Source organism: Girardinichthys multiradiatus, chromosome 9, assembly GCF_021462225.1.
Source record: "Girardinichthys multiradiatus isolate DD_20200921_A chromosome 9, DD_fGirMul_XY1, whole genome shotgun sequence".
Taxonomy (NCBI): Eukaryota; Metazoa; Chordata; class Actinopteri; order Cyprinodontiformes; family Goodeidae; genus Girardinichthys; species Girardinichthys multiradiatus.
Window position 1 is genome coordinate 447486 of NC_061802.1, and position 12500 is coordinate 459985.

The 12500-nt window shown below is 47.0% G+C and overlaps 1 protein-coding gene across 1 annotated transcript; it reads right to left on the reverse strand.

Annotated features, from left to right (window-relative positions):
- Positions 1–3696: 3696 nt before the first annotated feature.
- map1sa (microtubule-associated protein 1Sa) lies at positions 3697–12500 on the reverse strand. The gene is made up of 7 exons (XM_047375699.1): positions 12083–12500; positions 10541–10642; positions 8775–8857; positions 7911–8051; positions 4645–7768; positions 4242–4456; positions 3697–4149 (listed from the first exon to the last, which is right to left on the reverse strand). The coding sequence occupies exons 1-7, from the start codon at positions 12213–12215 to the stop codon at positions 3994–3996; spliced, it is 3954 nt and encodes a 1317-aa protein (XP_047231655.1). The 5' UTR covers positions 12216–12500; the 3' UTR covers positions 3697–3993.

Here is a 12500-nt window from a genome sequence, read left to right on the forward strand (position 1 = left end):
ATGAGATCCCTAAGATAAGGAAATGGTTGATATGGACACCAGGGCCCCCACGTCCTAAAGAGTGCGCAGCTTTCATACTAAATGTTTGCGATAGAAGGGAATTCTGAAACCTGCGGCGCACAAAAACCCAAAAAATCAGATGCAGAAGCTGTGCGTAGACACGTCCCCGCACACGTAGCCTTCATACATCCCAATTTATGGTGGATTCTGTGCAGCTGCACGTGGCGCTTGGACCGCCCGGTTCACGCCCCTGAATACATATGCAAAGTAGTATAAATAACCAGAGAGCACCCATCACGTGTCCAAATAACCATGGCAACGGTGCTGTGACAGTCGACACTAAGAGACTTTGACTAGACCATGAGGGATCTTTGGGTCAGTTACAGCAAATCAACAACTTGAATGACATCAGAGACTCAAATCTGACTGGAAATAAAATGGTTGTTGACTCAAACCCGTCCAGTTCTACAGTGTCTGCATCAGATTCAAACGGCGCCATCTAGCTGCTGCACTGAGTTCAATCATTGCTGAATGGTGATCATCATGAGGTGAATATGTCTCCTATATCTCCATCAGGAAGACTGTCACCACACACTCTGTGAAGAACTTTAAATCTTTACAACCATTCAGGACGTCACATAAAAAGATAGATAATAACCCAGCAGCCGCCATCGCCACGGAGGTTTGTTCCCAACACAACTATTATTATTAGATTAATTATAATTATTATTATAGTATAAAGGGATCATGAGTTGAGGCCATCGTTGCTTTGCATCCATCAGAGAAGCTCCGGTTGAAAGGACCGCAGGGTAGTGAGAACTGGAACTGGTACCAGTGGTTCTGTTTCCCTCTGTAGCACTGAGACCAGCTCCATGCAGAGCTCCAAGATGATTGTCCTGGACAATCTAAACCAGCTGATGAGCCATGCATCATCATGTCCCAGCAGGTCAGGAAGATCTCCAACTTCTTCCATTGGTGATGTCCTCCAGCTGAACCAAAGCTGCCATCGTTCTACAACTAGGAGCAACTTTAGCAGCTATTTATGGACATGTGTGGTTGTCTCCAGCTGGTCCACCTTAGGAACCATTAAACCTGACTTGTTAGGAGTTCATCTGCTGATCCGACACCGTTTTATTCTCAGTGAGAATGAAAGTGTCCCTTAGATGGTTCTCATGCATTTTCTGCTCCTCAGCGCTCAGACTGAGGAGCATTTCCATCTACAGGTGACAGAAACAGAGGAAGTTTCTGTTTCCATCCAACTGAGGTTGTTTCCATCATTTTCTGAGTTGTGTGACGTTATTGAGGCTGAATGTGATTCAGTTTCATCGCTCTGGTTTAAACCATAAAAGCTCAAAGTCATGAAGAAACATCAAGTTTGATGCTCCATGAATTAAACTGGATGGAGTCATATTTCAGTGGATTTAGGGGAGGTTCAGTTCTCTGTAGTTTATTATCGTTGATAGGAAAGGTTTGCCAGGATTTACGCACACTTTCACGCAACGTTTATTTTTGTACATGCCAAGTTGTGTGTAGAACATGGCGCTGCAAGGTTCTTGAGCGTACATACGCTTCATACATGAGGCCCCAGAACCTTTGAGGATCCATCAAAATACGTAGAGAACAGGAACCTCTGACAGTTTCAACTGTGATCTATTGGGCCAGGCAGAACCAGGACCAGAGGCTCATCTGTCAGGAATGGGGTGCGTTCACCAAGCGATGGCCTGGGGTGAATATCAGCGCCCCCTACTGACCAACTGTGCTACATTTATAACTGTGGGGGTGTAGGTTTGTAGAAGTGAGCCGGAGCGGTTGTGACAGTGCTGCTATGAACATCATCTCTAGAAGAAGTGATCACTAAGGCGGAACCCAACAAACCTCCCCAACAGGACCCGTTTCAGAACTTTTGTGATTGGATCCTTTCAGTGATTTGTTCCTTACATAAGCAGCAGCTGATGGTTGGTTCTGCTCTTCACCAGTTTTAGCCTTTTGGTACCAGTCTTTAAACATCTGATACCACCACCAATCTATAAGGACGTTTGGCTATATGACTCCAGTCAATTATTCTGTTCATTGTTCCTCAGAGCCAGCTGGTCCAAACTGGGATCAGAAATGAGGGTGCAATCGAAAAATCACAGGAAGTAATGTACATTTATCTGAAATTGCAGCTGAAAGTTCAGGACTGGAGAATATTTATCTACAGGTATGTACTGTTACCCACCCTTTACAGCACTGAGACATTAGATATGTTTACATGTGCAACATTTCTTGATCGGATTCAAATATTGGATTGAGCAAAAAAAAAAACTAATCTGAATACACTGTTTATAAAAATCCAATAATCATGATGTGAGTTTAAATGCACCACGCTTATTTCAGAGTAAGAGCATTTTGACATGCACAGTTTATATTTCCCTGAAACAGGATGACAGAGTGGGAGGAAACGAACATCCCTCCAAGTTTAGCCACTGAAGGCGGACATACGGCTGACCTTCAGTCAGGTCAGTTTGACACAACTGACCTGACTGAAGAATGAGACGATCAGAACAAGTGTGTACATGGACGCCGTTTGGATTGTGGATCGGCATAAACCACCCCTCTCGTTCAGAATACAATTTCTTTCTGCTTGAGCTGAATCAGATCAGAATTTTTCAACCGGGACGTTTCCATGTTTCATTTTAATTCTGATCAGCCCTTTATTCTGAATACTTATGTCCATGTAAACATGCCTAGTGTCTGCATCAAAGTCAGAATGAAATGTATTAAAAACTCATCTAAAAAGGAGGAAACCATGAAAATCTCATAAAAATAAACCCGAAAATAAAACAATTAAATGTGGCTTACTAAGATCTTATAAGATCTCTCTCTTCAAAGACTTTGCTAGTTAATGACCTGATTTGTGACAATCAGATTGATTTATTTTGCCTCACAGAAACCTGGCTGCAGCAAGACGATTGTTACTATAAATTAGTCAACTCCTACTAATTAAATTTTCACATACCTTGAAATACTGGGCAAGGAGGAGGTGTAAATGGTAAAAATGGTAAATGGACTGAACTTATTTAGTGCCTTTCCAGTCATACTGACCACTCAAAGCGCTTTACACTAGAGCCACATTCACCCAGACACACTCACTAACACTCACACATTCATACACTGATCGCAGATCGGTGGGCAATTTGAGGTTAAGTGCCTTGCCCAGGGGCAACATGTGGCAGGAGGAAGCTAGAACCCTTGGATTGCAAGACGACCACTCTTTCTACTGAGCCACAGTCGCACAAAGAATCCTAAGATTAAAAGTAGCAACCATCTTTCAGTCTGATTTATTGACTAGTTCCAGACCAATCAATAGCTACAACTCTTTTGAATATTTAATCCTTAGTTTTCCTCATCCAAATTGCAAAGCACTAAAACCACTTCTGTTTGTTGTTTTGTACCGTCCACCAGGCCTTTACTCTCAATTTTTAGATCAGTTTCCAGACCTTTTATCTGATTTAGTGTTAAATACAGATAAAGTTATTATAGTGGGGGATTTTAACATTCATGTTGACACTGAAAGTTAATCCTATCTTAGATTCATTCGGCTTTGCTCAAAACATCTGCAGACCTACTCACTCCTGTCTTCATACTCTGGACCTTGTGTGTGGGTTAGGATAGGCTTTGAGTGTGTAGAAAAAACAGTATTTCCTAATAACCCTGTCCTGTTGTCCATTTTTAATAACCATTGAGTTTAATTTAACTCCACCCCTGGGAGAAAATTTCATTAATCTGCATTCAGATCCACCAGTATGGGTTCTAATCCAGCTCATTTGTAATTGATCTTAACACGCTTTAACATTGTGAGCTGAAGGTTCTGATCCAGCAGGTGGGAACCGACCATGATGTCACACAGGTAAGCAACAAATGGAAGACACATTTCTAACTGAGCATGCTCACTACAGTACATCCAGCTACATCCTGCGGTGAGGTCAAAAGGCAGGTGGGTGGAGCTTCAGTTCAGAACTCCACCTTGCAGGCAGGAAAAGTCTCATCCTGCATGGCAACGGTACTGTTGCTGCCCAACACGGTCAAATTAAGCTCCCGCTGGCGCTCGTGTGTATCCTGGTACCACTCGTGCATCGCCATCGAATCAAAGGTGGGGATGAGGGTCACCTGAGGGTAAGGGTGGGAAACAGACTAATCAGACCACTAAAGCATAATATGGAGGAGATGGAAGTGACAAATTTAAGGATCGTGTCACCCACCGGAATGTTGGGCCAGCTGCTCTTCCCCTCCAGCAGACCATCCAAGAGGCTCCTTATTATCACCTCCTTCACTGGTTCGTCTCCACTGATGATGTAATATGAAGAACGCAGGCATCTAAACAGGTCCTGGTTAACAGTGGAGGAGGCAGAGCCAGAAGGCAGGTAGGTCAGGTCCACGTAAACCACAGAAACATCAGAACCAGCAGGGATTGAACCTGGACATGAAATAAACAGATTAAATTGAGTTATTTCAGAGGGCTGCTCCAAGCAGTCAATTATAAACAATTTACAGGTATATCAGAGCAGGTGAGATAGCAAGTGGGAACAGGAGTGGAACTCAGTGTCCCTTAGAGGCTTTTAGGTGCAGCCAAAACTAAGAACTCTCACTATTGACTTGGCCTACCTGATGATTGTGGTCTTGTAGCTCCGACTTTGGATCCACCAAGTGAACTTTGTGATACAGGTTTGGTGTCTAGGCTGGTCTTCACGGACCCAGTGGAACCGGCTTTGGACCTTGTGCCCTGGGCAGAGCTGCTTCCTGACGTGGTTCTCTGCAGCGGTTTCTTCTTGACAGCGCAAATCTTTGGGCTCTTGTCGGCCTCGGGATCGGTCATACAGGCCCCGCTTTGGAAAGGTAGTGGGGGCAGGTCTTTAACAGGGGCCGGGGGCGGGTCAAGCGAGGAACGTAGTCCTGGTCTGTGGTTGAAGTGCTGGCTGGAATGATCATGTGGCTGACCCGGGAGGAAGAAGCTTGAGTCTTCATCAGAGTCAAGGTCAACAGTGATAGACGGACACTCCTCGGTGCTGGGGGGGATGTCAAAGTCCGTGGCGGTTGGCAGGGAGTCACTAATTGATGTGGGTGGGGTCTCCTGACTATAGGCTGAGGTTTCACTGCTGTTTTGGTTCCGGGAGGAATCGTTATCCGATAGGTCTGGTGAGGTGTCGGGGTTGAGGCCGGGGCTTGTGTGATGTTGGTGGTTCTCTGAGGTTCTGGGGTGCTGGAACTCACAGGGGGACACCAGGCATAGGTCAACATCATGTGGAACATCAGAGGTGAGTTCTGGCATCCTGTGGATGTTCTCACTGGATCCACAGCGTCCATTCTGGGTGGACCTGATGGGAAGAACCAGGCCGGTGCTGCAGTCCGAGTCTATGATGTGTTCATTTGCGCAGACTTTGGCAGATGAGACTTGCTCTGAAGAGACTGAAAGGGAATAATCGACCTCTGTGGAGTGGGGGGAGTCGACCTGAGCCGGCATGGACGTCATGGTTGGGGAGGAGTCTGGAATCATGTCCCTGACAGGACTGAAGAGGCTGGAATATTTATCCTGAGAGGACGTGGAGTTTTCCAGACCTTCCCGCATGGAGCTGATGTCCGAAGTTCTACATGATCCTCCCTGATTGTAGTCTTCAAAGCCCAAACTGGAGCCTCTAGCTCTGAAGGTGCTCTCCTCCCCAAAGCCCCGAGTGTTTTCTTCAGGAGACTGATGGAAGGGGGTGTGTCCAGCACTGTTCGGAGCAGAGTCTGCAGGTGAAACCAGCTCAAGAGTCTTCTCCTCTCCCTGAATTTTGGGGGAACCCTCAGGCACCAGAAATGTTGCTGGAGTGAGGTCAAAGTTAACACTGAGATCACCTTTTGACGTTTTGGTAAGATGTGAGGAGGTGCTGACCAAATTCTGGCCGGTCTCCACAGAGCGAAACTTCTCTGGACTCTCTGTGGTTGAGATTTGGTTCCCATTGGTTGAAGTTTCCTCAGGCGGCTGTGTAGTCTTCTTTGGACCCCTGTTTCCGTTGTCATCTTCCAGACGAAGTCTTTTAAGCTCACCTGTCATGTGCTCAGGTGTTGAACTCTTGGAAAAATTAGCTTCCTTCTGGTTTTCCTTAGATCCAAGCTTCCCTTTTATCTCCTTGTGTAAGGTGTCTTTCTTTGGAAGCATCCCATCCTTCTTTATATTCCCAGTTTTTCCTGAAACTTTCTTTTGGTCTGTAGCTCCAGTTGCGGAAGTGGTTCCACTGGTTTTCTTCACTTCTTTAACCACTAACTTCGCCGGTTTTTTCTCATCGGTTTTTCCATCCTTTCTGTCTTTTTTGGGTTCTGCTTTAGCCTCTTTCTTAGTCTTCAGACTAGCTATGTCCTTCTTTGCAACATCCTTCTTCTCTGTGAGTTCTTCCTTCCTCCCAGAAGCAGCAGACACCTTCTCGTCCTTCTTCTTAAGTTCCTTCCGGTCCTTTGACTCCTCTTTCTTTGGATTAGGTTTCTCAGAAGCTCTTACCGGCTTGGATTTCAGATCAGCATCCTTTATTTTAGCCTTTCCGTCTGAATCTTTGGGTGTGGAGTCACCCGCTGCTTTAGTCTTTGTCTTCAGCTCCAGTTTCCGGACTTCGACCCGTACAGGTTTGTCTTTCTGCAAGGCACTGTTTGGTCTAAGGTCTTTGGACTTGAATTTGAGACTTTCCCGACTCTCCTCACGCTTTAGTGGCTTGTGGGATTTGGACGCTTCAAGCTCCTCCAAACACACAGAGGCTTGTTTGAGGAATTCTAGATGTGACAGTTTTTCAAGGCCGTCCAGGATTTGGGTCTGTGGTGTGCATCCGGGAAAGAGAACTCGAATGATCCTCTCCTGAGGACTGGATGGATGCCAGACCAACAAGGCACAGATGGAAACCAGGCACGTTAGTGGAAGATGGGAGCTCTTTGTGCTGGAGCTGCTGTTTGGCCAAAGCTGCACCAAAGCTTCAAAGTCCTTACAGCCTCTGACTGGATTCAGGATGTACAGCTCCAGACGACCCACTCCCATCTTTTGAAAAAGGATCACTGGTTCTATGGTGGGTCCGTTAGGCCTACACAGAGGTTCAGGTCTTATTGCTAGCTTCTGTAAGTTCAGCAGAGCGTATGCTGCAAGGTCACAGCTCCGCAGCTGGCTGGGATCAGGCTTGATGGACTTTAATCTGTCGGGAGCGTTGAAGAAAACCACTCCAATCTCTGGGGAGATGAGGTTCTTCATCCTGTCCTCTTCAGGGTAAGATCCACCAGCCTCTTGATCCTGCTCAGCCACCTTCCTCAGCAGCAGACTGTTCAGACCTGGCAGGTTGTCTACGCCGATGTGAGTCAGGAGCACAGAGTCAATCCTGTCCAGGTGTCGAACCAGCTTCCAGAAGCAGGAGCGGGGATCCGAGCCACCATTTACCAGGACGTTAAAACCGTTGACAGCAAAGAAGGCAGAGTCTCCCCGCCCCCCTGGGAAGATGTAGCAGCAGGGTCGGGACAGCTTCAAGAAGCCCACAGTGCTGGGGGGCTCCAGCAGGTCGAAGGGGGACTCGTGCTCCAGAGACTCTGAGAGGTACTCTGTGAACTCCTGAAGACCCTCCATCTCAGGAAGAACAGGGACTGGGTTGATCTGGATGCTTATGAAGTCCTGCAGGTTATGTTTCTGCAGCTCTGAGTCCCTCCAAAGACCGCTGACTGGACAGCTGAGGGTGAGATGGGCCTTCAGAACTGGGTCAGTTGAATTCAGCAGCTCTCCAACCTGTAGCACCAGAACAATTACGGTGGCAGCTTTTACATCTTAACCTCAAACAGACTCACAGATTCTGGACAAAAACATGCTGCAATAAAAACTAACAGTCTGGACTTTCAGCTGGTTCAGAACCCTGTAAACATGCTCTCACCTCTTCATCAGCAAAGATCTGCAAAAAGTCCCTGAAGGAAAAGCAGCCCTGCTGCAGGACAAGTTCTCCACTGCTCTCCACACACTGACCGGCCAGAACCAGCAGCTTGTGCCGAGACGGGTCACAGACCAACCGCTGGACCTTAAAACATTCAGAAAAACACCAGAGAGAATCGAAACGTCTTTCATTGTCCCTCAGTGAAAAGCAAATGGAAGCAGGCAGAGATAAAAACTAGGAGTGAGAACCCAGACAGCCTCAGATCCTGAGAAATCATTTCAAATGGTACAAACTGGACTTTTTCCAGGTATAAAACCGTCTCCAAACATTTCGGTTATCTCTCTCTCACACATACACACACACACATACACACACTCACACACACACACATACACAATACACACACACACACACTCACACACACACACACACAATCTTGTTTTGCTATATGTAGTGAGGACCATGTGTTGACTCCCATTGACTTCCATTGATTTTCAGTCATTTTCAACCCTTTCTATGCCCTAACCCTGACAATAACCCTAAACCTAACCATTACCAGTGCATGCTTAATCCTAACCTTAACCTAAACTCAATTCACACCTTAGTCCTAAACCTAACCGTTAGCAAAATAGGTCGTGAGGACCAGCAAAATGTCCTCACTTTGGTACAAACGGTCCTCAATTTGATGGTGAAATTGGGAAAATGGTTCTCACTGTGATGCTAAGACAGGAACACACACACACACACACACACACACACTCACACACACACACACACACACACACTCACACACACACACACACACACACACACACACACACAGACACACACACACACACGAGGTAAGAAGAAAGTCCTACTACTGACCTCTGAACAGACAAAGCTGCGAACTGGGTTCACCACCACCTGGGCGTCTAGTACCTCTCCACAGTGCTGCAGAGTCCGCTGACCTGCAGAACCAAACGCAGCAGTTGTTTAGCAATAGGGTGAACCCGTCTCAGACAGACCCGACCGTGTCTGTGTCACAAGTCAGCAACAGAAAATCTGGTTCTTATTTCGTTAAAGTGACTTCACAGATGGAGGCAGGTCATACCTCCTGACCCTGCAGCTGCATATGGATATTTTGGATCAGAACCAGTTCATTTATAAAGCTGGAACACTGAAGGAGAATCAGTCCGATCTGACTCCCACTTCCTTCAGTCCTCGCATCTTCATCTCCACCCATCTCTATTTGACATCATGATGCATTCACTGAACCTGGAAGGTTGGACTTCTTCTGCTTTGGGTCTGATTCTGGAAGCGGTTCTGCTCTTCCCACAGAGAGATTGTGTTTCTGTCAGCAGTTGGTAACAGTAACTGAACTGTTTAATCTAATTTGCACGAAGCTCAGTTTCTCATTCAAACCGTCTTAGTTTGGATCTGCATTCAGAACTGAGCTCATTGGACTCAACATTATCCATTCAATACAAGCAGTTGGTTATATTTATTAGAAATGGACCCTAGTAATAAAACAGAACAGTCCAGTTTTGTTCATTATTTCCGTGTTGGTAAAAAAAAAGAACTGGTTCACAGTCAGAACCTGGCTCAGAACCAGAAGGGTGGTGGGAACCCCCCTGATGTTGCTGCAGGCGCTTCAGCAGAGTCTCAGCTGACTGTGTTTATGAGCTTACAGAAGACAACCAGCTGTCTGTGTGAACCACACACACACACACACACACACACACACACACACACACACACACACACACAGACACACACACACACACACACACACACACACACACACACACACACACACACACACACACACACACACACACCAGGTCACCATCTCTGTCTGATGAGGAGTTATTTTATCAGTGAAACCCCCTCGGATGTCCTGAGAGGGTTCGGTTCCAGAAGAAGGTCCGTCTGCACAGAACCAGTCTGAGTCTCAGCAGAGCAAGCTGAACCATAGCTGGTTCTGATCAGCAACACTAACATCAGCACAAAGCCCCGCCCACTGTAGCCCATCCGATAAACAACTAACCACGAACCTCTAATCACGAAACACTTTGTCCTTTTACATCACCCATCGAGAGCAAGAAGGCTCCTTACTGAGCATGCTCTGTGATGATGGACCCAAAGGGGCGTGGCTTACAGCTAGCTGCATCTACCTGAGGAATGTGTGTGACCGTGTCTCCATCCTCCTGCAGGTTTTCTAGTCCGTTTAAACACCAGCAGAGCTGCTGTGCACCGTCCTCAGCTTCTTCTCGTTGCCTTAAGATTCTGCTGAGCAGAATATTTCTGAGCGGTTCACAGCCTCCTGCTGCCTCTTCACTTCGTATGTCACTACGTCACACTCCGTCTACCACCATGTATAACCTCTTCATAGTGGAATGGGTTTGTGGATCAGGTGGAGCACCGTCAGCCCTGCAGTCCTTGTTAGGACCTCAGTCGTAGCTTAATGCACACGTGTAGGTCATCAAGTGGCTTCGACCTCTGTAGCAGCACCCACTGTAGCTCCGCCCACTGGTCCTACATGTACTGTAGCCCCGCCCACTGCTACTAGACCCACTGTAGCTCTACTCATTCTACCCCTGCCTACCGGAACCGCTTCCAGTGAAGCATCATGGATCTTTGGTGTTCCTCACCTCGGACGTCTTCAGACAGAAAAGCTGAATGTCTTGACACAAAGAGCTTCAGCTGCTGATCCAGAACTGGAACATCCAGACTCACCTGCCAGCAGCGCACACCTGGAACAGAAACATCACCTGATCATCATCATCATCATGAACACAGCATTTAACCCCCCCCCCTGATGTCCTCACAGCTGCTGCTGTCTGCAGTAGGTTTAGTCAGGAGGAGAGGTTCTTCACCCTGGCGTGAATCTGGACCCACAGACGGATCAGAGATCCTGCATCATGATCATCATCACACTTTATGGATGTTCGTTTAGGAACAATAAAGACCTTCATTCTAACATCTGGAACTCTGTGGTTCTGCTGGTTCCAGAGATTCATATGTAATAAGATGAAAACGCTGAGGCAGATTTCCTTTTCTGACAGGAAGGACTTCTTTTAATTTTGTTGCTTTTATTTGATATTCAGACAGGAAATGGGCAGAGAGCGGAGGGGGAAGACACGCAGCAAAGGTCCGAAGGTCGGGATCGGAAGCCTGCATGAAGGACTCACTACGCCCCAGGAAGTGACCTTTAACATTACAGAGATAAAACACACCTGAGCAGGTATGAAGCTCAACAAACATCTCAGACAGCGAGAGAAAGCTGAGCAGCTTGTGGTTCAACCCTGGGAGGTCTGAGACAGAACCCGTCTCTCGTCAGAACCTGAACAAATGCCTCACTGAGCACCCGTTTCCACAGAGGGTGACCCATCGCTGTTTGTTCCTATCTCTGGCCGATAAGTGGTTTCCTGCACAAACAGGAAGGTGGTGTGTAGAACCAGAACTTCCTCTTTCTGTGCAACAGAATTTGAGCAGGTTCTGCAGAGAGGCCCAGATCCACAGCAATTACCATGACCAGTTCAGCTTTAAACCAAACCAAAACTTAATCTGAAGAGGACCTCCTGGAGACTCTTCAGGTCCAATCAGAACAATGAACACCTGCTGACAGACCTGAGATAATAGACATAAATCCAAACTCTCTGAGACCAGCTGAGAGCTCAGAGTGGATCTGCTTCTTCTGACCTGGAAACGACTCAGAAACTGATCAAGTTCCAAACATTATGCTGACACAAACAAACTATTCAGAACCAGGTCAGAACCAGCAAAAAACAGACCGAACCCTGCCATCCCTGGTTTTTGATCATCACAAGCAGCAGCCAATCCGATGTACTGCTGCTTAGTTAGAGATTCCGAGTCCAGTTTATGTTTCCAGATCACTCTGGCTGTTCTGACTGGTTCTGGTTTGCCTCAGCCAGCTTCCGGTACTGGAAGCATACATGCTAACACAGATAGCATGGTTCTATCTCACCACCAAATGTTCTTCTCTAAATCCCTGTCATATATTCAATGCACACTCCATTCCTTCACATCGAATGTTAACCCATGAAAAACCCGAACCGGGTTCTAAACTAATCCGGTAACCCGTGCTGCTCAAAGCTCAGGCTTTTATTTTGAAGGGCCGTAAGACTTGCCGCCCTATGGTTCGGTTCTTCAGTGCTCCAGAAACCGCTCACCTGCTTCTATCTGCCGCAGTACGAGTTCTAGCAGCCCACTAGGCTGCAACGATCCCACCACCACCAGTACCGAATGATCCGCAGCTGCTGTGGGCTGAGAGGAACCGGGACCGCCGCCCCGCTGCGCCGCCATCACGCCGCCGATTGCTAGCCGTCAACGTCATTCCGTACGATCACGTTTAGATCCGCCCTGCTAACGGTAGGGGCGGGAACGGCTGGGGATGCGTGTAGACGGGTTACTTGCAGCCAATCGGAGAGAGGAGTACTAAGGCCCCGTCCAATCATAGCAGCGAAGGGGCAATTATGTGAAATCACGATGCCAAGTAGAACTACACTGCTATGGCAGGCCATGTTAACATTTATTAGCTTGACTGAACATGTATTTCAGATATCATAAATAAAATTCTTCCTTTCTAAA

Bases quoted from the DNA above. Each gene is read 5' to 3' on its own strand.
- map1sa (XM_047375699.1), bottom strand. From the start codon at position 12,215: ATGGCGGCGCAGCGGGGCGGCGGTCCCGGTTCCTCTCAGCCCACAGCA. The intron at 8,858-10,540 runs GTGAGGAACACC...TTGGTTCTGCAG, and splicing joins TCTGTCTGAAGACGTCCGAG to GTCAGCGGACTCTGCAGCAC. The intron at 7,769-7,910 runs GTGAGAGCATGT...CTGGTGCTACAG, and splicing joins AGATCTTTGCTGATGAAGAG to GTTGGAGAGCTGCTGAATTC.